Consider the following 27806-nt stretch of genomic DNA (forward strand, 5'->3'; position numbering starts at 1 on the left):
AAAATCATCCGTGCATGGTAGTGTGCACCTGTAGTTCCAGATACTTGGAAGGCTGATAAAGAAGACTCACTGGAGCCCAGCAGGTCGAGGCTGCGGTGGCCGGGAACTGCCACTGCACTCCAGTCTGGGTGACAGAGTGAGACTCTAACTCAAAAAAAAAAAAAAGATGTATTTAATTTCTCCAAATGTAAGTTTTCAACTGAAGAATGTGGAAATATCACTAGGTTGAAAACAGTGGGAACTTGGGTAATGGTAATTACCTAGTTAGCCAAACTGCGACATTAAGGGTAAAGTTCTCTAGATTGCCAAGTCTGACCGACTTTTGACACCATGTGCAAGGAATTAGGGTCCAACTATAAAGTTAGAGGGAAAAGTCTATACAAGAACACCCTCACTCTAACACCAACTGCAATTTAAGGGATTCTCCAAAATACTCTCAGATTTAATAATTTTCTAGGACTCAAACAACTCACTAACAACTATAATACTCATGGTTGTGCTTTATTACCGAAAAAGGATACAGATAAAATACCACCCAAAGGAAGATACTCATTGGACCAAGTCTGAAAAGCTTCCATTGTTTTTAAGACATATTATTATCCTGGCAACAATGTTTGATAATATCTAGGGGATACTACTGCCAACCATGCATACTCATCTGCTGTTCGGTGTCCCAAGTTTTTGTTGGATCTTCATTATATAAGCATGACTGATTGACTTATTTCCTCTTGGTGAACTCAGTGTCTAGGTCAATTTATACTACGTAATCCACCCTAAATCATATGGTTGATTTTTTTTGGTGTGGTCAGTCACCACTCTTAAGACATTTCTATCAGATATGACATAAATGATCACCAAAAATCTGAAGGAATAATCACACTTCCTTTTGGGCAAGGTCAATTCTTTATAACTCAGCAAATATTTATTTCAGGGGTAAGACTATTATTACAGATTAAAGAATAACTAATACTAAACTCTGGGTTGGAAATGCTTAACACTTATTTACTTTTAAGAAGAAGAAAGCAAAGTAGAAAATATTAGTGTTTAGTATCAACATGATCCAGCTCTTTTCTAACACTTGTAAAAGCAAGTCCAATTATAATATTATGAAAATTAATTTTACAAGTATATAAGGAAAAAAAACAAAAGAAGTGGAAACTGTCTTTAAATATGTAAAGAAAATTACATATAAACTAGTGACAATTTATACATCTTAATGGAATTATATGATCATTATTGTGTTCTCATTCTATAAATATACATGTAGAGTTTTAATAATGAGTTCTTTATGAAAACCACCAATTTTTCTATAATAGTATATACTTTTTCTTTTTAAAGAAATAAGAGATAAGACCCTGCATGGTGGCTCACACCTATAATCCCAAGAATTTAGGAGGCCAAGGAAAGAGGATTGCCTGAACCCAAGGGTTCAAGACCCACCTGGGCAACTTGGTGAGTCCTTGTCTCTACAATAAAAATAAGAAAAATTAGCTGGGTATGGTGGCACATGCCTGTGTTCCAGCTACTTGGAAGGCTGAGGCAGAGGGATCACCAGAACCCAGCAGGTCAAGGCTGTGGTGGCCATGAGCGTGCCGCCGTACTCCAGACTGGATGACAGAGTGAGACTCTGATTCAAAAAAAAAAAAAAAAGAAGAAGAAGAAAAAAAAAGACATAAGTGATATCTCCATAATAAATTATTCTTAGAAAATCTAACTTATGGAACAGTTTACCATGTCTAACCTTTGTACAAGTTTTAAAAAGAATATACACAACGGAATATTATGCAGTTATAAACAAGGACAAACTTATGGACTTTGTAGCAACTTGGATGGATTTACAGTCTATCATACTCAGTGATCTATCACAGAAACAAAGAACTGAGTACCACATGTTCTCATTCATAAGTGAACCCTGAACATTTGTCATAGTATTACATGAAAGGGATTGGCAGTAGTGGGTCACTGCCAGGGGAGTGGGGTTACATAACACTAATCTGATCCCAAACCAGGCAAACTGAGGACTAATGGGAGGCCCAAACTTCACCTGTATGATGAGCCCTCACGTAACTAATCCTGAACTGTAACCCATATCATTAAAAATAAAAAAAATTAAAAAAGAAAAATAGAATTGTTTAAATGAAAGCCATAAAAGAGTGAGGAAAACAGACAGTATTTTAAAACATTTGTCAAAGTTTTACTTCTTAACTTTTATTAAAATTTGTCATACTTTTCAGGTTTCATATTACTTTTGATAATTATTATTTTTCAGCTTTACTCTCTAAAAACTTACAGACTTTGATTTTAAGACAGATGAAATCTCCAATACAACATATACCGACATAATGAAATTTAAAACTATAAAAATTGACACGAGGGTAACATACATTACAGAAAAATCATCCCAAAATTTATGCAAGTAACAACAATGTCTCACAAAGGTTCAGCTATTTTGAAACATTCAAATGCTTTCAATATTTTGCCTCATTAGGAGATAGGTAACAAAACTATTATTATTTGCCCTATTTGATGTATCAGAGATTTACAGTCCAATAACTGGTATTCTCATCAAAGTAAAAAATACCCTGTAATGTAAAGCTGCGTTTCCTTTTAGTTCAGATTTCTTTCCTACAGAATATGTGGTTTCTCAAACAAACAAACAAGCAAACAATCAAAACAACAACAGCAAGCAACAAACCAGCAGCAGCTCATTATTAGTTTAGTTATCTCTTCCTCAGAAAAACCTCCTCTGATTTTAATGATCACGTTTTTTAATTTTGTTTTATGTTAAAGATGTGGGGTACAATTCAGGGTTAGGTATATAAATGTTTGTTATGCAGGTACCGTTGTTGATGAGGTGTGCTCCCCTCCCTAGAACTTTCGCTCAACTGCCAATCCCGCAATCCCCTCCTCCCCTGGCAGTTTCCCACTACTGCCAATCTTTTTCTTTTAGTATTACAATAATTGTTCAAGGAATGACCAGGTTTTAAAAACAAAAAAAAGCAACAATTTATATGTTCCTATTGCACCACCTGCCTTCTTTTCTCTGCACTTAACAAAGGTATAATTTTACTTGCCTTCTTCTGAATAGTTGATTAATATCTATTTGTCCACTGGTTTATAAGGTCTTTAGGAGAGTATGATACTGAGGTAGTTATAAAGGTTCTTAGCATACACATGAAAAAACTCAGGCTCAATAGTGGAGTCCTGGACATACAGGTATCCAAAGTCTAGGCATTTTTTTTTTTTTTTTGCTTTTACCACAAGACAGTATATTTTCTTAAACACAATAGGGGCTTAGTACAGATTCATCAAATACATAGATAAATTGAATGTGACTATATGGCAGGGATGATTGTCTATATTTTTCTCCATATACAAATTCCCACATCATATATATACTTATGCAAACAAAACAAAACAAAACAGAACTAAACCCCCCATATATACCTAACACATGGTTGGGGAAATTGTCTTTACATGGATATTTAGTATACTGTATAATTTTTTTCAACTGTCTTCATGTTTCTAATCATATAACTGGTTTCTGAACCTCTCCTTGATCCTTTTCTTTTGTGAGCAATAGGGAAACCAGCTTAATATAAAGGCAATTAAGAAATTTTAAAAAATTTATAATATAACATGAAAGAGTTTCACAAGTCAACAACAAACTTCAGAATTTCTCTTTCTAATAGTAACTACAAAAGCAGTTACTGAAAAAAGCTTTCTCTATTCCAAAGAATTTCAGGATTATGAATGACGGGGTTTATGTGTCAATAGCACAGGAAGGGCCAGCTCTTACATTAGCTCCTTTGAGCATCAGCTCAAGGATATAAACAGTTTTTGTTTGCCTAATGACCTGACCAGTAACTGCTGCAAACAACTGCACTCTACAAGTTAAGTAGTACAGTCCAATGAATGTAGAGACTCAGCAACTGCTCTAGGTAAGGGCAAGAGTTTTTGTTTAACAATGGCACACCTTCCTGTCCTTTGATTGGACAGATTCAAAAGATGATGCACCATTATTTTGAGATAAATTTCAGTAAATAATAGTAGTGCAGAGAAAGAGTAAACAGTATAATTTCTTTCTACAGAAGCCACAGGATTCTAGTATTTCTCATTCAATCCCAGGTAGGACATCTCTGTGCTATCTGGCCATCTCTGATTTTCTTCACAATTTTAGCTCCCTTTGACATTTGTTTAAAAATCCAGTCTTGGCCCCGTGTGACTCAGGGTAGTTACTCATTTACAGTGTTATAATTCTTACAGCTATTTTTTTGCCATTGCGAGGGAAAGAAAACTCAAATATTTTTCTCTGCTCTCACGTCAATACAACAGTCAACATAGAAGACTTTCATGACCCAAAATATGAGGAGATTATACCCTCCCAACAAGCAAGCTATCAATTGTGCAGCAGACACAAACTGGGTGGCCTCCAATTCAATTCTGACATTATCTACCTGGAGATAGTATCAGATCCCATAGGATGGATGCTCAGCTCCCAAGCTCCTATCCCTCCTCACATAACCAGTTACAAGTTCAGGCCTCTAGAACTTCTGACATATGGGCTGCAAGTTAGGTTTCCATGACCCCCTCTTTGGATTTGATTAAATTGCATGGCTCACAGAACTCAGGGAAACAATTTACTGGTTTATTACAAAAGATATTAGAAAGGATACAGATGAGGAGATATATAGGGTGTGTGGAGCTTCCACACTCTCCCTGCATTAGCTACCCTCTAGAAACCTCCAAATATTCAGCTATCCAGAAACTCTGAACTCTGTCCTTTTGGATTTTGATGGAGGCTTCATTATGTAGGCTACAAAATGAAAACATAAACCATTGGCCTTCAACTTAACCCCTCTCCTCTTCCCAACGAAAGAGGGTGGCTTTCCAAACCTCTAATCCTGCCTTGATCTTTCTGATGACCAGCCCCATCCTGAAGCCACCTATGCACTGCCAGCCATGGGTAGATGATTAGCATACAAGAAGGCATCACTTTGGAGATTCAAAAGATTGTAGAAATTGTATGCCAGGAAATGGAGGTCAAAGACCAAATATAGTTTACAGTATCATAGTCCTATTCCCCAAATCCCTGTTTTGCTAAATTGTCAATCTCACCTTTTAGGAATAGGACTTTGCTCTTACCTGTTGCACCGCAGGGACCAACTTTTGCTCAACACTTCTTATTAGCTTAGTTCCATCTTTGCTAGCCAGGTTAAATTATATTATTGAAACTTGTCACTAATTTTGCCCAAGGCCGTTTAGTCACAGCTCAACAAACATTTTAATTGCTTTTGCCTATGCTTTTTAAAAATGATATTTTGCCTATGTTTGTTAAAAATGATAAACATTTTGTTCCCACCTAGTCACTCCTAGCCTGTTCTGTTGGCCAATTAACTTGGCCAGTGGAAAAAAACCTCAGATTCTCAACATGGCATATTATGAAATAGCCCTACTTGTGACTCTCCAGTTTCATTTCTAAGTTTCCATGCCTTGTTTTCTACAGTAAGCTATGATGGCTTCCCACTCTACCACACCCCTTCTTATCTTGTCTTGACTAACTTTACATCTGCACATGCAGATTATATATCCTCCACAAGAGCTCTTTTCCAGTGTGACCCTCCTATGCACTTCTACAGCACTTTGTACATCAGTCTATTACAGAACATGACAATGCATGGTGATGGTACATCCTCTGTTGAACTATTATCTCTCTGATGGAAAGAACAAGGAGTAGCCTGGGCATCATTTTATTACCAATGTCTATCACTTAGTAGCCAGCCAAAACCACCTTAAATTAAAGAATCAGAAAGCATGAATAAAAGATTGCAGTAGTTATAAGCCACTTGAAAGCAAGGAATGTTGTCATGAATTCCTTTGCAATCGTTTTAAGGTAAAATATAGTGTATTGCTTAACATTAGTAGTAGTAGTAACAACCACATCACTATCAACTACTACAGTAATTGCTGTTGCTAAAATTACTTTAATGTTTGCTATGTAGCAGGTTCTGTGCTATCTGCTTTTCATGGCTTACAATTTATCAATGTTTGTTGAGCTGACAAACTTTGCTATATGACAGCCCTCACATTGCATAATTTAACAACACTGGATAAATTGTCAAATATCTTGTCACTTTGCATGATTTTAAAGTGTTTCTGTAGTAAGTAGTATAAATTCTCACCATAGTGCCTACAAAATGGCAAACTGTACATAAATAGGTGGTTAGCTTGACTCACAAAAGGCTATTTCTACTGGAGAATAATACACAGTAGGTGCACATCGTTATCTAAATATATATTGACCAGGTCATTTAGTCACAGTCTAAAGAAAAATTCCAATGAATATTTTAATAGCTTTTGCCTGCCTATGTTTTTTAAAATGATATGACTTCACCATCACTTAATATATTATAAACTTCAAGTTGTTTTAAGTTGTCTTTTATAGCACAAAATTTTGTGCTACTAAACATATATACATTATTGCAATAATACACATTTTAAAAATCTACTCACTCTTCCATCATTCTATATTCACCTATCTTTTATGTATCTTGTCAGTGCATATATTTTAAATAATGAAATTCATGACATATAAAATTTTATATTTTTCTATCTTACTTGTATATATTCCTATAGTCATGTCCATTGTTTCATATGTTCTTCACAATTAATCTTTCAAATAATTGTATTCTATTCCACTGAGTTGGTTACAGTCAGTTCATAATGACATTTTCGTCAACAATGTACCACATATAAGATGGTGATCCCATCACATTGTAATGGAAAAATTCCAACTGTCTAGTGATATCCTAACCATCCTAATGGTGTAGCACAAAGCATTACTAATGCCTTTGTGGTGATGCTGTGTAAGCCAACCTACTGTGCTGTTAGTCATATAAAGGTATAACACATATAATTATGTACAGTACATAATATTTGATGATGATAACAAGTGACAAATGTTACTAAATTACATTTTAACATTTTCTTCTTATTATTGCATGAACTTCTACTTATAAAAGAAAATGTAACTGTACTCAGTTAAAGTACTCAGGCAGGTACTTTAGGAGGTATTTCAGAAGAAGGCATTATTATCATAGGCATTGACAGCTCCCTGCCTGTTATTGTCCCAGAAAACTTTCCAAGGGGACAAGATGTGGAGATGAAAGACAGTGATATTGATTATTATGACCCTGTAGAGGACTAGGCTAATATGAATGGCTGCATGGTGGTTTTTAAATAATAACAATAAAAATAAAAAAGTGAGCCAGGCTCGGTGGCTCAGCCTGTAATCCTGCACCTTGGGAGGCTGAGGTGAATAGATTACCTGACCTCGCGGGTTCAAGACCCACCTGAGCAACTTGGTGAGACCTCATCTCTACAATAAATCAAAAAATTAGCCAGGCATGGTAGTGCACGCCTGTAGTTCCAGCTACTTGGAAGGCTGAGGTGGCAGGATCGCTGGAGCCCAGCAGGTCGAGGCTGCGGTGGCTGGGAGCGGCCACTGCACTCCAGTCTGGGCATCAGAGTGAGACTCCAACTCAAAAAATAAATAAATAAATAAATAAAAAATAAATTAAACAAAAAAGTGTGTAGAATTACAATATGAAAATACTTTTATACAGTTACACAATGAGTTTGTGTTTTAAGAAAATGTTATTACAAAAGAATAAAAAAGTTTTAAAATGTTTATAAAGTGAAAAAATAGAATAATCTAAGGTTAATTTATTATTGAAGAAAAACATGTTTATAAATTGATTGTAACCTAAGTGTACCATGTTTATAAAGTCTATAGTAGTGTACAATAATGTTCTAGGCCTTCACATTCATTCACCACTCACTCACTGACTCACCCAGAGCAACTCCCAGTCCTGTAAGCTCCATTCATGCTAAGTGTCCTACACAGGTGTACCATTTAAAAAAATATACTATATTTTTACTGTATCCCTTTTGTGATCAGATATGTTTAGATACAAATATACTTACCATTGTGTTACCATCGCCTACAGTATTTGGTACAGTTACATATTGCACAGGTGCAGCCTAAGAGCAATAGGCTAGACTATATAACCTAGTTGTGTAGTAGGCAATGCCACCTTGGTTAGTGTAAGTACACTCTATGATATCTGCACAATGAGAAAATTGCATAATAATGTCTTTCTCAAAATGCATCTCTGTAGTTAGGCATCTTGTGAATATTATTATTTACTATACCATTACCACATTAATAGATGAGTTGGGTTCACTGGCAAAATTTTTTCCTACTGGCAAAAAAGCTGCAATAAATATCATTGTTCATTTTAACATTTATTATATTCCTAAGGAATTACTATGCATGGGGTTACTAATTTGGAAACTATGCACATTTTCCTGTTTGTTTTAACACGTACTATTGCCATACTTTAAATCATTTGAAATCATTTAAAGAAATCTTACCCATTTTTATTGATGCTATCTATAGTTTCTTTATAATAGTCATGTAAACAAATATAATATAATGTTCTGAAACTGCAAAGAAACATAACAAACACAGTAATGGAAACAGAACAATTTGAGACCATATAGCAAGAAAATAAGCCCTATAGAAAACTGCATGTCCCACCATCTCCCTGTCACTTTGTTCTCATTCTTGGTGGAGAGGAAAGGGACATATTTAAGACTATGCCTCTTAAATTCTTGCAATCATTCTTGATTTTAAGGTGAAAGACTTATTTCTAGAGAGTTGTAATGGTGTTTTAATTAATGCCAGTCATTGTACACTAGACAAGAAAAGGATTAAAAACCTAGATGCATCCTTAAAATAAATCTCTTATTAAAGACAATAATAAAAACAGCACATTTTCCTTGATGAAATGTTCAGTGAAAAATAAAACAAACAGAAAGCCATGCCAGAAAAGAATAAGATACTAAAAATAATCTTTAATCTTATCATTTAGAGATAACTGGTTTGTTTTTTTTTTTTTTTGTTTTTTTTTTTGATTGGAGTCTCACTCCATCTCCCAGGCTGGAATGCAGTGTCATGCTCATGACCACTCCAGCGTCAACCCGCTGGGCTCTGGAGATCTTTCTGCCTCAGCCTTCCAAGTAGCCAGAATTACAGGCGTGTGCTACAATACCCATCTAATGTTTTGATTTATTGTAGAGACAAGGTCTTGCCAAGTTGCCCAGGCTGGTCTCCAATGCGTAGGCTCAGGCAATCCTCTTATCTTGTTCTCCCAAAGTGCTGGGATTACAGGCTTGAGCCACGGCGCCTGGCTGAGATAACTGTTCTTAACTTATGCTTAACATAATGGTATTAATTCTTTTATTTATGGACATATTTGTGTATATGTAAATATACATGCACATGTATATATACTTGTGTGTGTATATATTTACATATATTATAAATATATACTTATGGTTACATATCATCATAATCATCTCAGTTGCAGGTTTCACTCCTGCAACTCCAGTCCTATCTCTGACCACGTAATTTTTTCGCCCCAGACACAGTCAATGTTTTCAGTTTCTTATGTCCCTTTAGGGTTAGTCTATGTATGAATCTGGGTATGACTGGATGTGCTCCAACTTTTCCTGCTAAAATAGCACAGTTTAAAATTTTTTCTGCACCTCACTTTAAAAATATAACTTGGAAAGTCATCATATTCTTTAAAATCAGTATATTGTATTACACTGGCTAGGACACAGCTCAATGTCTAATGCCAATTCCCACTTGCTGGACATTTGGATTGTTTCCAGTTTTTTGTCACTGTAAACAATGCTGAAATGACTATTTACATACATCACCTTTGTCTAAGTGCTTTTGAGAGTAAATTAAAAAAAAAAAGTTTCCCAGGCAAAGATTCCTGTTGATCAAAGATTTTTCCAAAACGTGGTTAAAATGTATAGGCACGGCTGGGCTTGATGGCTCAGCCTGTAATCCCAGCACTTTGGGAGGCCGCAGTGAGTGGACTGCCTGAGTCTGCAGATTCAAGACCAACCCAGGCACCTTGGCGAGACCTCGTCTCTACAATAAAAATAAGAAATTAGCCCGGCGTGGTAGCACATGCCTATAGTTCCAGCTTCTTGGAACGCTGAGGTGGAAGGATCGCTGGAGCCCAGCAGGTCAACGCTGGGGTGGCCATGAGTGTGCCACTGAACTCCAGCCTGGGTGGCAGAGTGAGAATTCAATTTAAATAAAAACAATGTATAGGCACATTAACAGAATGACAGGGCTGATTTCTCACATTCTTGCAAATGTAGCACATTAGTATCCTTTTATCTTTGTTAGAATCATGAATAAAAACAGTATCTTACTGTACTTTTAATTTGCATTTACTTTCATGAGTGTGCATGAATAACTTACTATTCCTTAAAATTTATATGTATTTTGTTTATCTTCATGTTTGACAATTTTTCAAATGGATATGAATATTTTTTATTTATTTATAAGCTCATTATATTTTTAAGAGGCCACTTTTAAATTGATAACTCAATCTCTACATACATACAGTATTGCATAAATTATAAGTGGCTCAACAATTATATTAATGATACAAACTCATGGGAATTTACATAAAACTACTGCTCAAGGTTTTGGTGCATTTTGTGCCAGTTACTTTAGTAAATAAAACAAACATAAAGGAGCTCGGCTATTGAACTCATGAGAATAAGTTTTTAAAAAAAGCATGTATGTCATCTAATCGAATATCTATTATGTCAAACCTGGGAAAATTAATAACTGACAAAAAGGAGCACTTTTTTAAAAAAAAGTTGATGATAAAAATGTTAGGTTAAAACATCATTTAAAATGTTTAGCAATTGGATTTAGGAACCAGAAAGTATGCACATATTAGTAATTTTAAGAAAAGACCCTGATGTTCTCCTTCACAATTAAGACTACAGTCCAAAAGAGTAATTCTGGGTTGCTACAATGTCTTCTCTGTTATAAACCATTGTTTCAATGTTTGAAGAAACAAGGTAGCAATTCATATAAAGGAATTTTAATATCAGATTCCTCTCATTCAAAATTAAATAAAACTAGTATGATCTCCATCAAAGTACAACAAAATTCTATCCAAATGCTGTCCAGACGAAGAAGCCAGACCACCTTGACTGCCCCAGAAGACAGAGTACATACATCAACTAGGAGGAAACTGAGAGTCCCAGCTTTCTCCCAGCTTGTGGAGTAAGTGTGGACAAAAGCTCTTTGGCCTCCTTGGGATTTTGCTTCCTCACATACAGAACTGGGGGGGGGGAGTAGGCTAGATAACTTTGAAGAGACTTTTTAACTAAAATAATTCAAATGAACTTGAGAGCCCATCTTCCATCTTTGAGCAAATATTTAGTGTGGCAAAATGAATGTATTAAAAAAACAGGTTGATGAAATATTTCTCACCTTTATACCATCACTCAGAACATTTCTGCACTATAGTTCAAGAAAATATTTGCCCAGTACTATTAAAGGTTATCCAAATAAGGCATCTGACAATGAAGTATTTGCTAAAAATGTAAAAAGGTGATGCAAAATTTGGGTGGAAAAGGAATACACCACTACGTGAACTAACGACAGTCAGGACTTTCTGCTCTGAAATTTAGGAGTCACTAATCTGGTTGGAAGAAATGCAGAGGGAGATGAGCATTCAATTCATTCAATAGAGGTCCAATGAGTACTCACCTACTAATCTATTTCCTGATCAGATTAATAGGTGCCTAGGAAGGCAACTTTAATGAAATTCATTCTACAAAGAAAAGACTCAAGAGAGTGAAATTATCCAAAGAGAGTGATGGCTTCTCATTTTCTGTAACCCCACAGAGAATACAAAATTTTTTTTTTTTGAAATCTAACACACTGGCTTCATTTTCTTTTCTTTTCCTTTTCGAGTTGGTGTCTCTCTCTGTCACCCAGGATGGAGTGCAGTGGCATGCTCACGACCACCCGAGTGTTGACCTGCTGGGCTCCGGGGATCCTTCCACTTCAGCCTTCCAAGTAGTCAGAACTACAGGCACGCTACTGCGCCTGGTTCATTTTTGATTTATTGTAGAGGCGAGGTCTCTCCAAATTGTCCGGGCTGGTCTTGAACCTGCGGGCTCAGGCAATACACTCATCTCAGCCTCCCAAAGTGTTGGGATTAAAGGCTGAGCCAGGAAACCTGGCCACTGGCTTCATTTTCAAAATGCCATACTTTATTTTCTTTGCAAAGTAGTCACATATTAAGCACTTGACAGTCACATGATTTCTTCAGTAAACCCCAAGGCTTCTTCAAGTTGTCCTGGAGCTTATGGTCAGAGGAGTCCTGAGGTTTCAAATATTGAAGCTTTCTCCGCAGCCACAAAATCCTTTGATGTTTGGGTTATTAAACACACATGGACTGGATAATTTGTCTTCAACATAATCTATTTCTGTTCCTAAAAGAGTTAGCTGTGTTTTCTTTTTGATGAACACTTTGACTTCATCTTGAATAACTTCATCAGAGTCTTTGGTTTTTGTATATTCTAGAGTTTAAGAAAGGCCATTAGAGCTCCTTATTGGGATACTGACTTTCACACCTACATGCTCAGGCTTATCTTTTAAGAAGTTATTTGTCTTATTTACTACTGAAAGTGTCAGGAGTATGCTGCAGCTTCTCACATCCTGGACAGTTGCCCAGACTAAGGAAGGAAACATGCTCACCATTTTAGCACCCTGGTACCTTGGGACAGAGCTTGGACACTTGTCTTTCTCCATGGACATGGTGGGCACACTGAGGTCACAAGCTTCAGCACATTATATATTTTTTAAAGTAGCAAATTATTTTTGGCCATGTAGAAATGTTTATATTGTGTGCTATTAAATCTATCAATCTATTATTAATAGTTTTCAAATTCTATACCTTATTTAGAAACATCTCAATTTAAGATCGTATATGCATATAATCAAAATAAAAAAGTTTTCACAAGTTTTCTTCAAGTACTTTTACAGTTTAACATTTTTGTATTTAAATAGTTGATTGGCCTTGGAATTTATGTAGCTGTTTGAATGTTTTTTTCAAACTCTATTCTATTCCATTGTTCTATTTATTTTTTAATGTCAACTAGTTTTAAGTAAATTTGCTTAATAAGTTTTAACATCCAATAGTATAATCTTTGCTATTTTTGTATGCTTGTATTTTTTCTTATAATATTTAATGTTATCTAGTTAAAAACTAGGAGCTATTTTCACAAGCCATTTGAGTTTTATCAAATATTCTTATGAACAAATACAATATTCTCCATTTATTCAAGTATTCTTTGGAGATTCTGATTGGAGTTGTTTTTTTAATTTTTAGAATAAATTGGGGAAAGTAGTTTTTGTTATAAATGAGTCATTTCATTCAAATATATGGTATTTTTTCTATTACTTCCTTATTTCTACCTATAGACTTACATAGTTTGTTTGTTCCTTAGGATTCTGAACATTTCAAGTTATATTTTCTTCTGGGTACTGGAATCAAAGTACTTTAAAGATAGAGAACTGAAATTTTTATAAGGTTAAGTCTTGATCAATCAAGAATATAATGAATCTTTCTATTTATCAAAGTCCTATTTTGGTTCTACAACAAAGTTCTAACTTTTATTCACGAAAGTTCTGAACATTTCTTCTTAAGTTTATCCCAGGTATGTTATTTTCTGTTGCTACTGTGTTGAGAACATTTCTTCCTATATATATTGGTATCAATTAGAAATGAATTCAAGTGCATGTAATAAAAAGCATAAGTATACTTAATAAATAAGAAGTAAAAGTATTAAAAATAAAAACAAGAAATTCAGAGGTAAGTTGTCCATAGTTGGAGTAGCTATATGGAAACTAGTTAACCTTTACATGTCCATTTTTTCTCATATGATATGAGATATAAATATGATAATTCATGCAAAGCACCTAAAAAGCATCCCAGGTGCTTAATAAGCATTACCTATATTACAATTAAATATAGGCGAAATATGAAATTTTATCAATACTAAAATTTAGGATAAATTGATATTTGGGCAAAAATGAAAATTCTCTTTTATACTTTATGTCAAAGTAAATTCTAAATGAAGTACGAATATTTAAATAGAAAAAAATTCTGAATTTCAAGTGAAGAAAATATTAGAAATAACAAATAATTCTGTAAGTTGTCTGCTCACACAAATATTATATCAAAATGTGTAACTTTATTTTTAAAAAGCTTTAGAAAGTATAGCTATAATGACTAGTTGACTAACCAATATCCAGTCCCACTTTTTTTCCTGCTAATAAACTTTGATATTGTTTGAGAGAGTAATTTGCACAATTATGATTCTTGCTTACTCAAGCATCTTTGGATTTAAGAGTAGCAATGCAACATAGCTCTATCTGTGGGAAGAATTCTGAGCATTTGTCTTTTTTTCCCATGATATGTTTTCTATACCTTTGTGTTTAACATTTTCTTCTTCTTAAAGAATACAGAATAATTGGAGGTGAAATACTGAGAACAAAAACACCAATAATAGTGTACAAGGGAGTGGTGCTGACAGAGCTGAGATGGAAAGTTTGGCATGAGACTTACATAATATCAATCGTTATTCTTTTACATATAAGTTAGAATCTTAAAAAGTAGGATTTCTGCATTCCTAATGTCATTGGAGGTATGACTAGAATTAATTTTTACTTTGTCGAATAACATAGAAGAGTAATGCTTTTCCAATATTGTCTTTCCATCCAAGCACTTAGTAAATCTCTCCATTTAATTATTTTTCATTTCAATAATTAAAGTTATACAGTTTGTTGCTGTTTTTATTTATAGATCCTGCTTGCTATACCCATTAAATCAAAAAATGAATATGAAGTGCTAATCACAAGTATTCTTCTAAGCACTGGGAAGAGAAGAAAGAACAAGACAAGAAAGCATCTTTTTTCATGAAGGTTAAATGCAAAGAAGATAGAATTACAAGTAATAAAATATTGGTTATTTAGTATACACTTAGTGAATAACACCAATGTAACAGGCAGTGCAGGTTAAATTTAACCCTATGAGTTGTTTATTTATGCCAAGAAAATTATTTTTCAATTATATAATCTAGCTGGTTATTAGAAAAGTTATATCTTAAATTTTTATTATGGCTCAGGGTGTCTTTCTTAACAGTGCTAATAATTTTATTTTTTTCTGTTGATTTTCATGAAATATTATAGGTAGACTATCACATAATTTGCAAATAATTATAGCTTTCACACCTTTTTTATTGGTAAAGATTTAAACTTGTAAGACCCTCTTGTGAAAGATAAAATAAGTAAATACTTCTAAGAGATTTTAAAGATGTGACTGAATGTTTAAATAACTTCACATAATCCACAAAGCATGATGATAATCACAACACCATTAACTGAAAAATTTTAAAAAGTGATTAGAAAGAAAGAATAAAGACTATTTTTTGCTTTTTCTTCTGTTTGTTCTTTCCCCCATCCTGTGCCTCTCTCACTCTAATTTTTACTTTAAAGAAATATAAGAGGACAAAAGTGGTAAATTCACAGAAGCCAAATATGAAGGAAAAAATAGATAAGTGTTCTTTTCAAAACTTCTAAAAAAAAAAACTTTGTTAATTTTGAAGCTAAACTTTGCTTATTTATCTTGCATTATTGCAAAATTGGTATGAACTATGAATTATGATATGAGCACTATATAAAGCTTAAATATAAAAACTATAAATTATAACATATTTAAAACATGAAACAGAAAAATATATATTTTTGACACTGAAAATATTTGTATTATTAATAAGTCTATAATAGGCAGATTAATATTGTTATAGAGTAAAAGTGTTTTCACATTGAGCCACAATTAATATGCTTTTAGAAAACATTTTTACATGATTATATAGAATTGCCCTGTCTGTATTCTAAATTTGTATCAGAATAAAATGTATATTGTAGAATATATCCTAACTTCCAAAATATGTACAATGAAGCATATATTAAATGCTGTTCTATACTATTAAAAAATAATTTTACTGAATCCAAAGCAAGTATCCATTTATATGTTCAATATATTTAAACTAACCCCAAAATAATGAAACTGAAAAGGAAACAGAAAACTCAGGTGACCCTAAACACATTTCTCCTGAATAATATTTGTCCCAATAGTTAAGCAGTCAGGAAATGTCAATTAAAAAATTTAAAGATTTCAAGGATAAATTTTAAACCATAACTAAATACAAATATTTTGAAAATCAATTAATAGTGACATTAAAATATAGTATTACACATAATTTCAGTTGCTTTCTTAAATGTTTACTAAGTTATTTGAAAAACCATGATTTTGTTCTACAAGAAAAGTTTAATTAAGTCTCTGCTTACAATGTCTTGGCGATTGCTCCCTTTGGTTTTCTGTGCACCTAGGCCCAATTACAATATACTATTAATATTTTCAACTGACACTTTCTGGCAGTACAGAATTAAGCTGTGGCTCAAAGTAATTTTAGATTACTCTGTGCTGTATGATTTTTTTCTAAGAATGTTTTTTTGTTTATAAAATGCTTTTTGCATTTTTTGCTAACAATATTTTTAATCATTTCATTAAGTAAAGAAATATGATATGAACAATAATAAACAGTTCCACTCCTTTCCTTTATGTCATGAGAATGAAAGTCATTTTCTGTAATTTTATTCAGCTTAATGCTATTTAAAAAAATAATTTCAAATAACATTAGAATTTGATTAAATGAAAATAATGAGAAGTAAAAAATGCTGAGTCTATCTTGCTACATGAAAGCTATCATTTCATGATCTTACAGTATACCTATGATAAAATTCATTAGCCATTATACAGATTAGAAAAGTAAGCTCAGAGATATTTAACATATATGTGTCTAATATGTTCAGGATGCTGTGCAAATCTGCATTGGATAAGACAGTTACAGCTCTTGTCTGGAGCCTATAGCAAGTGGGATCTGACTTCAAGTATGTCTCTAATGACTAAGAATTTAAGGATTTTCCTATCTAATGTAAAGAAAGGATGAACATCTTAACCATGTTGATTCTTCCAATCCATGAGCATAAAATATTTTTCATTTGTTTGTGTCACCTTTGATTTTTCTTTGAGCAGTGTTTTGTAGTTTTCATTGCAAAGGTCTTTCACTTTTTTTTTTCCTGGTTAGGAAGATGCTAATCTACAGATTTAACTCAATACCCATTAAATTGCAAGCATCATTCTTGGAAGTGACAATACAGAAATTCGTATGTAAACATAAAAGACCACAAATATACAAAACAACCCTTGCAAAAGAAATAAAGCGAGAGTTATCATACTTCCAGATTTTAAACCTTATTATAAAGCTATTGTATTGGTATAAGAACAGGCATATAGACCAATGGAGCATGACAGATTCTGAAAGTAAAATCACAATTTCTTAACCAACTGATTTTCAACAAAGCCTTCACCTAACAACCACTGGGGAAAAGAGAACCTATTCAGTAAATGGTGCTGGAAAAACTGGCTGACCCCATGCAGAAGATTTAAATAAGACCCCTCCCTAACACCATACACAAAATTCAACTCTAAATGGATCAAAGACCTAAATGTTAATCCTTAAGCTATATGAATCCTAGAAGAAAACGTAGGAAACATTCTTAGCCACATTGGAGTAAGCAACCAAATCTTGATCAACTCCAAAAGCAAATGCAGTAAAAGGTAAGATAGGCAAATGGGACCTCATCAAACTGAAAAGCATCTGCAAAGCAAAATAAACCATTAACAGCAGGGAGACAGCCCACAAAATGGGAAACAGTATTTGCCAACTGTAAATCTGACAAAGGCCTAACCACCAGGATCTACAAGGAATGCAAATGTGCCAAAAGAAAAAAAAAACAAATAGTCCTATTAAATAGTAGGCAAAAGATATGAATAGGCACTTCTCAAAAGAAGACATAGGAGTAGCCAACAGATACATGAAAAAAATGCTCAGCCTCACTAATCATCAAAGAAATCCAAATCAAAAGCCACTTAAGATACCACTTAACTCCAGTCAGTATGGCCATCATCAACAATTCAAAAAACAACAGATTCTGGAGAGGATGTGGGGTTGGGGTGAGGAATGCTTTTGCATTGTTGGTGGAAGTGTAAATTAGTACAACCTTTGTAGAAAACAATGTGATGATTTCTAAAAGATCTAAAAATCGACCTTCCATATGATCCAGCAATCGCCCTTCTGGGAATATACCCAGAGGGACTCAAATCACTCTATAAAAAAGATACTTGCACATGCATGTTTACTGCAGCATTATTCACAATAGCAAAAACATGGAACCAGTCGTGCAGCCCATTGGAAGTGGATTGGATAGCCGGGCTCTGTGGCTCAGCCTGTAATCCCGTGCCTTTGGGAGGCTGAGGTGAGTGGATTGCCTGAGCCCGCGGGTTCGAGACCCACTGGGCAGCGAGACCTCATCTCTACAATAAATGAAAAAATCAGCCGTGTGTGGTAGCGCATGCCTGTAATTCCAGCTACTCGGAAGGCTGAGGCGGAAGGATCGCCGGAGCCCAGCAGGTCGAGGCTGCGGTGGCCGGGAGTGGCCACTGCACTCCAGTCTGGGCGACTGAGTGAGACTGCAACTTAAAAAAAAAAAAAAGAAAGTGGATTGGATAAAGAAAATGTGGTACATATACACAATGGAATACCACACAGCCATAAAGAAAAACAAAATTATGGACTTCACAGCAACTTGGATGGATTTAGAGTCTACAATACTCAGTGATCAATCACAGAAACAAAAAACTGAGTACATGTTCTCACTCATAAGCAGACCCTGAACATTTATCGTAATACTATAAGGAAGGGATTGGCAATAGTGGGACACTGCCGGGGAAGGGCAGGGGGAATAACGTCAATAAGGGTACCTAGTCTCAAATCAGGCAAAGTGGGGAAGGGCAGGCCCACACTTTACCTGTATAAGGAACAATTGTGCACCTAACCCATAATTGTAAACCACATCTTAAAAAAAAATTTTTCTATGTTAGGGAAATCAGCCCTCTCTAAGTTGTATTTTTCTGCTCATTGGGCATTTGTACTTTGACTTTACTTAGGTGATTGTTGCCATGCAAAATAATTTTCTAAAATGTTTTATGTAATATAATTTCTCAATCTAAATAATTAAATAAATGTAAAGAAAGACATCAGCATTCAACAGGAATGAGTGACACCACTAAGTTGAGAGTTGGGGGATCATTCTTCTAATTGTAAAAGAAAAACTCATCCTCTTATTTAGGAGTACAAAATGCCACAACGAATATAACACACAATGATTTTTTTTTAGTTGGGGGTCTAGCGATGTTGCCCAGGCTGGTCTTGAACTCCTGGGTCCTAACAATCCTGCCTCAGCCTCCCAAGTAGCTGGAATTACACATGCATCACAGTACTGGGCTTTCAACAATGAACAAATATTGTTGTTCCCTTTCATATATCTAGTCACATGTAGACTTGTATAGTAATAGTCTGAGTAGGAATAGAAATTCATGACAGCATTCTGCTGCTTTACATACAGCAACAGAAGTCTGGAAGATAAGTGAATATTTGTTTTTTTACAGACTTGTAAAGCCAGGAGTGTCTGAAATGTTTCAGACACAACAGGGAGAAGAAGTGTGGCTGCAATAGGTGACTAAAAATTAGCAAAATAAGACAGAAGAGGTAAGATCAGAGAAGTAGGGGGAATTGGGCTAGTCATGTAGCCCGTGGGCAATCTAAAGAATTTTGGGTTTTATTCTGAGTCAGATGTTGACAAGTTTTTAGCAGTGAGGTGGCATGATGTGATGCATGTTTTTACAGTATCATTCTGTATGCCATATTGACAACAAACTGAGATAAGGAGGAAAGGGAAGAAGCAGAAAAAAACAATTTGAAGGATAATACAATAATTAAGGTGAGATGTGATGGTATCTTGGGCTGGGATGGTAGCAGTAGACAGGGAGAGAAGTGGCTAGCTTTCAAACATAGCGAAATATTATATACTGAAATATATTTTGTATAACTTTGACTACTTCTGCCCTCTGCTTTCTTTCACACCACAAAATAACTAAAATATTCAATGTTTCTATTTTGTCTAAAGGCACATTGAGAGTATTCATTTGAACAATCAGATCTTGCTATTGTCAGCTTTGTTACAATAGCTCATACTCTTTAGGGAGTAGTCTCAAAATCACCTTCTCTAAAGTAAGGACAGGGCTTCTTTTGTTATTATCATTTTGTTTCTCTTTTCCTTGACATTTTGTTTTGATTTTCATTTCCTTGCTTTAGGTGGTTTACATTCCCCAAAGATCTTGAAGCTGCATGTTTTAAATTTTTCATGCATAAGGACAGAAGGGAGTGTGTGTGTGTGTGTGTGTGTGTGTGTGTGTGTGTGTGTGTGTGTTCCCCACTTCCTACAGAAACACATATCTAGGTGAACTCACTTTAAATAAATGGAAGCCTGGAAAGCTCAATGTAAATCAAATCCCCTGAGAGGAAGCTTGCTACCAAAAAGAATTATGCTGAAACTCCTATCATAAAGAATGATGGCCGGGCTCAGTGGCTCAGCCTGTAATCCCAGCACTTTGGGAGGCCAAGGTGAGTGGATTGTCTGAGCCCACGGGTTCAAGACCAGCCTGGGCAACTTGGCAAGACCTCTTCTTTACAATAAATAAAAAATTAGCCAGGTGTGGTAGCGCGCACCAGTAGTTCTGATTACTGGGAAGGTTGAGGCAAAAGTATCACCAGAGCCCAGCAGGTTGACACTGGCTGTGAGTGTGCCACTACACTTCAGCCTGGGTGACAGAGTGAGACTCCAACTAAAACAACAACAACAACAACAAAAACCAGAATGGCTTCTTTCTAATAAGAAAACAAAACCACCTGATATTACCTTTTGCTTACAGAATGAATGATTTTAAGTAAATAATATTCACTGAAATATTTGGATAAAGAACAGCAGCTACAGAAATGAAATGCTTTCAAGAATTTCACGTCGGTTGATTATCATTGTATAAGCATGAAACTAGCCATAGTCTGATTATGTAAATATTGTATTGATATCCCTATTCATTAGCACTGAGTACTATGAAGCTCACATGAACCAATCCCTGCTCTGGAGAAGTAAAAATCTAAGAATATATTTCAATAAGAAATAATCAGAGAATACAGGAATTAATAACATGCTAATTGGATGTAAAGAATACATGTTAAAATTACTAGAAAGATTTTGGGCTGATGAAGCGAGGATCAGACAGGTAGCTGGAAGATGTTGCGAAGGAAAGGTTTGGATAGGCAGATGCTAGAGAAGCCGCCCCAGACATTAGCACAAAGGAGAAACTGAGTAATGAGTGTTGAATGGGTGAGGGTTGAAGAGATGAAGAAACTTCTAACTTCTGTAGAGAGTGTAAAAACGGTAGAAAATTAGTTATATTATTAGTAAGAGAAATCAAACAATGGGCAATACTACACATATTTGAAGAGATAGAGTAAGATATGAAAAATAATGATGTGTACCTTGAAGAAAAATTTAAAAGGCAGGAAGACCAGGTATAAAGTAACGGCATGAATTTAGAGTAAGGGTAGTCTACACTAAGTAGGTGTGGAGAAAGAAGTTAGAAGACCAGTCAGTAGTCATTACAAAAGAAAAACAGAATTCCGCACTTTGTCAAGTATATATGTTCTCACATCCTTGTGTAAATATTCCCGCATTAAAGTCCTCTCATCCACCTTGAAAATCAGAATGTAAGCGCCAGGAAACCAGGGTCTAACCTGTTTTGTTCACTGCTAAATTGCCAGTGCCTAAAACAATGTCTGCGAGTGTCTAAAACCACTTATTTTTTTTAAATGTGCCTAGAAGATTTCTGTCTCAGAATGCATCAGAAACCCCATTTCAGTGAAGTTTCTTGTTTCAGTGGAATTCTGCACTTTCTCTTTGTTTCAATGTTATGTCTCTTACTTTTGTATCTTAAATATATTTATGTTCATGTTTATCTTGATTCCTGAAATATGAGTTCTATAAAGACAAGGAGGCTTCCCTGTGTTCACACGTTCTTGGTACCTAGTAAATTCTCATGAACATCTATACTCATTATATAAAAGATGAGACAAATACAAAAATCATTAAGTCATATAACACAATATCCATTAGACAAATGGAGATTAAGAAAAATATAATGTCTATCAGAAGATATTATCTTCAACAGAAAGTATTCTTAGAAACAGAGCAGTAATTCTTAGAATTACTGAAAGAAAAATTCAGATTTTAGGAATTTAGTCCCTCTAGGAGTTTTTATTATTCAAGATAACCTGAGAGAGTAGTGAAGCAGGTCTTATATATATTTCTTATATAACTGTTTTGATATTAAAAAATAGTGGCACTTGCGCTACTTGAGTCTGATCTATACAGTTTTTTTCAGTTTCTGATACTAGGGACCATTGATCACAGGACCACATATTGCCAGTAAACAGCATATACTAAGTTTTTACAATGTGCAAAGCAAAGAGGCTAGTGAAACTGATCACTAGATATGAAGATACAAGTTTCCTCTGAAATCAGCATCTCTTTTGACAGATAGGAATAATAAGAAAGAAAGTACACAGAGTCAATTTCACATCATATTCTCAGATAAGCCTGACACTTGTGGTGCTATCACTATGACATCAAGGTATAGTGCCTGCAATGTTGCAATGCTGTAATTCAGTCAAAACAGTAAAAAAAAAAAAAAACAATTCATTTTTTTACCTAGTGTTGTGACAATAAATAAATGATTGCATTTTGTTTTTGTTTCAACTAGTTGTGCGTTTTGCCACAATGAGTAAATATAAATATAAATATTATATATATACATATGCTTTTTCTTTACTTTTTGAATCTAAATTTATTAACCTGCTTGAAATTAAATGGTTATGCCTATTCAAGCATTGTAGGGCATTTAAGAATTCAAAAATCTACTCATGCGTTTGAAGAAACATATTGATTCTTTCCTGGAAAGCATAATGCTTCTGTGCATATTATATTAAATCCTGATCTCATTTTTCTATAAAAGGAATAGAGCATTTTGTCTACTAAAGTTATATGAAATCTATATTTTTAAAGTATAGCCTCTGGTAGACAGGAAATTCTGCATAAGTAGAACAATACTTCATTACTTATTGATTCATGTCCACTCAAAATAAGAGGACATTATTTTATGTTTAAATGAATGATATTGATAAAATGTGGCTATTTTAAAACTCCAATGCCAACCTACGAACTTATAGCTTCATTAATCTTTAAGATTGGTTTACAAATATGAGGGGGGAATTCTTTTTCAATATTGCACTATACTTACCTTTCAATATTATATAATTTACTTTTATATACTGTTTATTAGTGCTGTTGTCTGAGAACTCAATAACATCAAGAAGCATATAAGTGTAAAATTAGTTTTAGCTTGTAATCTTTTAAAAAATAATATAAATTCAGTAGATATAACTGCTTAACAACATTAAAACAACATCATGTATATGTAAAGTCAAAATGATAGGCCCATAGAGGATATTTTACTCAAATGGCTACTAGTAGACCCCAAACAAAATAATCAATACACCTCCTAAGAAACAATGCTTTAATTGTCAAATGAAATTATAGGGATCTTATAAAGATGTGTAAACCACAGATACAATAGCTTTAGTGCGCCTGGAAAGGCTAAGCTCCCAAGCAAATCATCCCTATTAGCGCCTATTCATGATTTAAATTATGCTATTTTATCTCTTCACAACATGCAGCAATTTTTTTACCCTCACATTTCTAGGCATTTTAGCTTCTGCTGACATAAATGCATTCCCAAAATAGAATGTTACAGCAATCTTCTGCTAGACATTTAAGCCCATTTATGCGTTTAATTTTTTTTTAAATGCTTTTTTGAACCTTCTAACTGTGAGAGGGCTGGGAAGGTAGTGTTAGAGTGAATGAGAACTTGTTTTCTAAAGCGACACTTGATCTACTGTTAAAGAAAAAAAATCACAGCCTCCTACCTTAAAAACAAACATCTCACGGCGAAGAATAGCTAGAGTGTTAAAGTTCCCATCACAGATGTTGGGTTTGGCTCCAGGATAGGAGGGTCTGCCGGTGGGAGGCCGAGGAGGTTTTGGCCTGTCATTTTTCCTTGGGTCGACCGGAGGAATAGAGCGGTGTGGGGGCACTGTTGGTAGAGGTCTTGTAGGTGGAGGAATCTTGTCAGGTGGACCTTTTGAAAATATGAGGACAGTGCTTGGCTCACTTAAAACTGGATTAGTGCTGGAAAATATGCTTCAGAGAATAATCACTTATCAGCAGAAGATACAGACTAAGTGAGCTCAGAGGTCTTTAAGACAGTATATTTTGTGAAAAAACAAACCATCTTACTCAACACACCATTGCCAAGTCTATCTGAAACTGTCATTATCATGCTAGATTCTGTATCCAAGGAACTAGGTTTTCTTTGTTAATTTTTAATGTTTGTTTTTTTTTTATAGTTTCACCACAGTCCTTTTTGGGAAAGCTGCTTTAAATCTTTTTTGGAAGTAGGTGGCGTATAAATAATAAATAAATGACAATGAATACTGGAGCTATGCATGTAAGCTCTACTAAAATTAATCTTAGATTTTGATATATAATGACTCTGTGAAAATATTTCTAAAAGATAAATGTCAACTAATAAAAGTTTATTCTATCAATTATATTTTCTAAACTTTTATTGATTTTCAATATTTTCTTCTCATGACATATTTCAACAAATTGCTAGAAGAGTGTTCCTTTAAATACTGAATCTAAAACACCTATTGATTAAAATACCACCAGTAAAATATTAATGTGAGGAGGAATTTCTCAAAAGAGGCTTCTAAATCAAGCCAAAACTTATACATGTAATTTGGTACAGATGTTAAGCATTGTTCCTCAAGAGATTTATGTTTTTAAAAAGAAATACAAAGCTGTTGGTATGTAATGTTTAGGTGTGGGAAGACTATTGTTTTGGCAGACCTTAAGTCTAGACTACTACTTCATGAGGTCATGAAAGAGACTTCTTTCAGTTAACTACTAAAGAGGAATTTCTGATGGTACATAGGCATATGATGGCTCAATTCAACATATAAGTTATTTAACTTTGAGTCTGGGACATTTCTCTCTTCTTGGTACCCCAACAAAATAAAGATCAGCACAAAAGTTGACCTCTCTTTTTCAAATTTATTTTAACCCTGAAATAATGCTTACTACTGAGATATTGAAATTGAAAAACAAATAGATGCAAAACAAATTAGTGAACTTAAACTATGCTGCTTAAAAATGCAAATGACACCTTCTGTATACTGGATATTAACATACAGATAGCAGACATTTGTCTTTGTATTATAAAAATAAAATCTTCACTTCATTAATTTGGTAAAGAATATTTGCTAAATGTAAATTATAAATGTCAAGTTATTAACAATTATGTGTGAAATAAATGTCTTTGTAAAGGTCAATGGTTGTATTGAGGAAGTTAGGATTATAATAAGTATGCATAATAGTCTTTCTCTTTTTATATTAATTTGAATTCATTGGCTGGACCCCATAGATAAAAATGATACTACTGTACTAGAAATTTATTTTGTGCTTTCTGTTAATCTACTTAACCACTTGTTAACTTTCATTCCCTTATTTGTTCATTTTTACTCCTAGTCAGTAAGTGATTACATGACTTTAGGGTCAATTTCTTGCAACTATACATAAGGGTATTTTCTGGAACTTCAAAGTGCTTTGTCTAGGAAATATCTAACATCAAATCTCACAAACTGTGATGCACTCTGTCAGTTTGTACTAAATGCTCAGCATCTTATATATGAAAGTCTTACATTTCTCACTGTTTTCATTGGTTATATTTATTTGTTACATATTTTTACCTGAATTTTAAATACTAAAATTCATTAAATATTTCCTGTAACTGAAGGTTTCAACTAAACTCAATAAGAAAACTTTATCAGTGTTTAAGACATTCACATAATCTATACACTATAATAACTGGGATAGCTGCCAGAAAAACTCAATTGATAGAAAAATTTTGCCAATAGGTCAGACATACGTATTTTTTTTTTCTTTTTTAGCTTTTAATCTCTGTCTTAGAGCTTTATTTTGCACTTTGTGTTAATATACTAAACCACTTATTAACTTGCATTCCCTTGTTTGTCCATTTTTTTCTTAGTAAGTGATTACATGACTTCGCTGTCAATTTCTTTCTTTCTTTCTTTCTTTCTTTTTTCTTTTTTTTTTTTGAGTTGGAGTCTCACTCAGTCACCCAGACTAGAGTGCAGTGGCTGCTCCCAGCCACCACAGCCTTGACCTGCTGGGCTCTGGCGATCCTTCCGTCTCAGCCTTCCAAGTAGCTGGAACTACAGGCGCGCGCTACCACGCCCGGCTTATTTTTTGATTTATTGTGGAGATGAGGTCTCCCCAAGTTGCCCAGGAGGGTCTTGAACCCGCGGGCTCAGGCAATTCACTCACCTCGGCCTCCCAAAGCACGGGATTACAGGCTGAGCCACCGAGTCCGGCCCAATTTCTTATATCTATAACATAAGGGTATTTTCTGAACCTTCAAAAGTGTTTTGTCTAGGGAATATCTAACATCAAATCTCACAAACTGTAAACCGATCTGTCTCAGTGCATCTATCTAAAAAACAAACAAACAAATAAACAAAACACAGCAGGAACTCTGGGTTTCACTGTCTGATTAACCAAACAGAAATAGTGGTAACCTACCATATATCTTCTGGATGCCCTGCAAATCATCATTAGGTAGTTTGAAGTTGTCTGTTTCCATGTACTGATAAAATGGAGCCATGATGGCGGTAGGGTCATTGGAATGCTCCAATCCTAGAGCATGTCCCAGTTCATGAACTGCTACCAGAAATAAGTCATTTCCTGTGTGAACAAGAAGAAAGACATTGTTGTAACTAATATCTAACTACAGAATTGAAAGGGACAATTAGATGCTATCAATATTTCATCCAAAAAAATAGGAGAAACGTTATCTGTAAGTACAATTTTATTATTGGCTTTCCAACTGACAAAGTCCAATATCCTTCTTCTAAAAGGGGTTAGGGTAGTAGGTGGTGATGATGAAGTCACTGAAATTTTAAAACTAGAATTGAGGAACAAAGATTAAAAGTTGAAGAAAGAGCAGCAGCAGCAGAAACCGATACTATTGCTGTTAAAATATCCTTCCAACTATAAACCACGTAATATACAACATCTTACTTTTATAAGCTTTACATGTAATATAGTTGTAACAACTCAGTAAGAAAAATAGGGCAGCTATCATCCATACTTTTCTACATGAGTAAATTAAGGCACAAAGGTGACAAATCTTGTCAAGAAGAACAGATCTGAGCTGTGACTGGGATTCAAAATATGATAACTCCTAGACTAAGGCTTTACTTTCTTGCTAGCCTACAATACAGGAATACACCTATATAAATTAAAATCCTTAGGCTAACAGTTGTACTAACTGGAATCTTAGTTCTAGCTCTATAAATGCCCATTCAAATCAATTCATAGGTAATATGAACAAAATATATCTATCTTAGAGCTGCTGTTTCTCACAGAAAATTCCTACCTGTGGCAAGCTTGCACTGTGAAGTCTATTTAGTAAAAATTTCAGAGAAACTTGGTGTGATTTTGTGCAATCAAACCCCTGCTGATAACCTCTACATGTTGCCCACTCCTGGATCATTATAACTATAATCATTATGAGCAAAAAAGTGCTCCTGCATCTATATTTTTTAACTCTAAAAATTTAGTTGGACATGTGAACATTAAATAGTTGGGACTGCTTTATTTCTTTTTTTTTTTTTTTTTT

The 27806-nt window shown here is 34.3% G+C and overlaps 1 protein-coding gene across 1 annotated transcript in view; it reads right to left on the bottom strand.

The window, feature by feature from the left end:
- Positions 1 to 27806, bottom strand: part of MMP16 (matrix metallopeptidase 16) — a 295240-nt gene that overhangs the window by 57532 nt on the left and 209902 nt on the right. Inside the window, exons 5-6 of the mRNA XM_008063015.1 lie at positions 26708 to 26869; positions 23971 to 24182 (exon numbers count right to left, since the gene is read on the bottom strand). Of these exons, the coding sequence (XP_008061206.1) occupies positions 23971 to 24182; positions 26708 to 26869 (374 nt within the window). The remainder of the gene's footprint in view (positions 1 to 23970; positions 24183 to 26707; positions 26870 to 27806) is intronic.

This window comes from Carlito syrichta, unplaced genomic scaffold (genome assembly GCF_000164805.1).
Source record: "Carlito syrichta isolate Samal-C Ts95f unplaced genomic scaffold, Tarsius_syrichta-2.0.1 Scaffold306434, whole genome shotgun sequence".
Classification (NCBI taxonomy): Eukaryota; Metazoa; Chordata; class Mammalia; order Primates; family Tarsiidae; genus Carlito; species Carlito syrichta.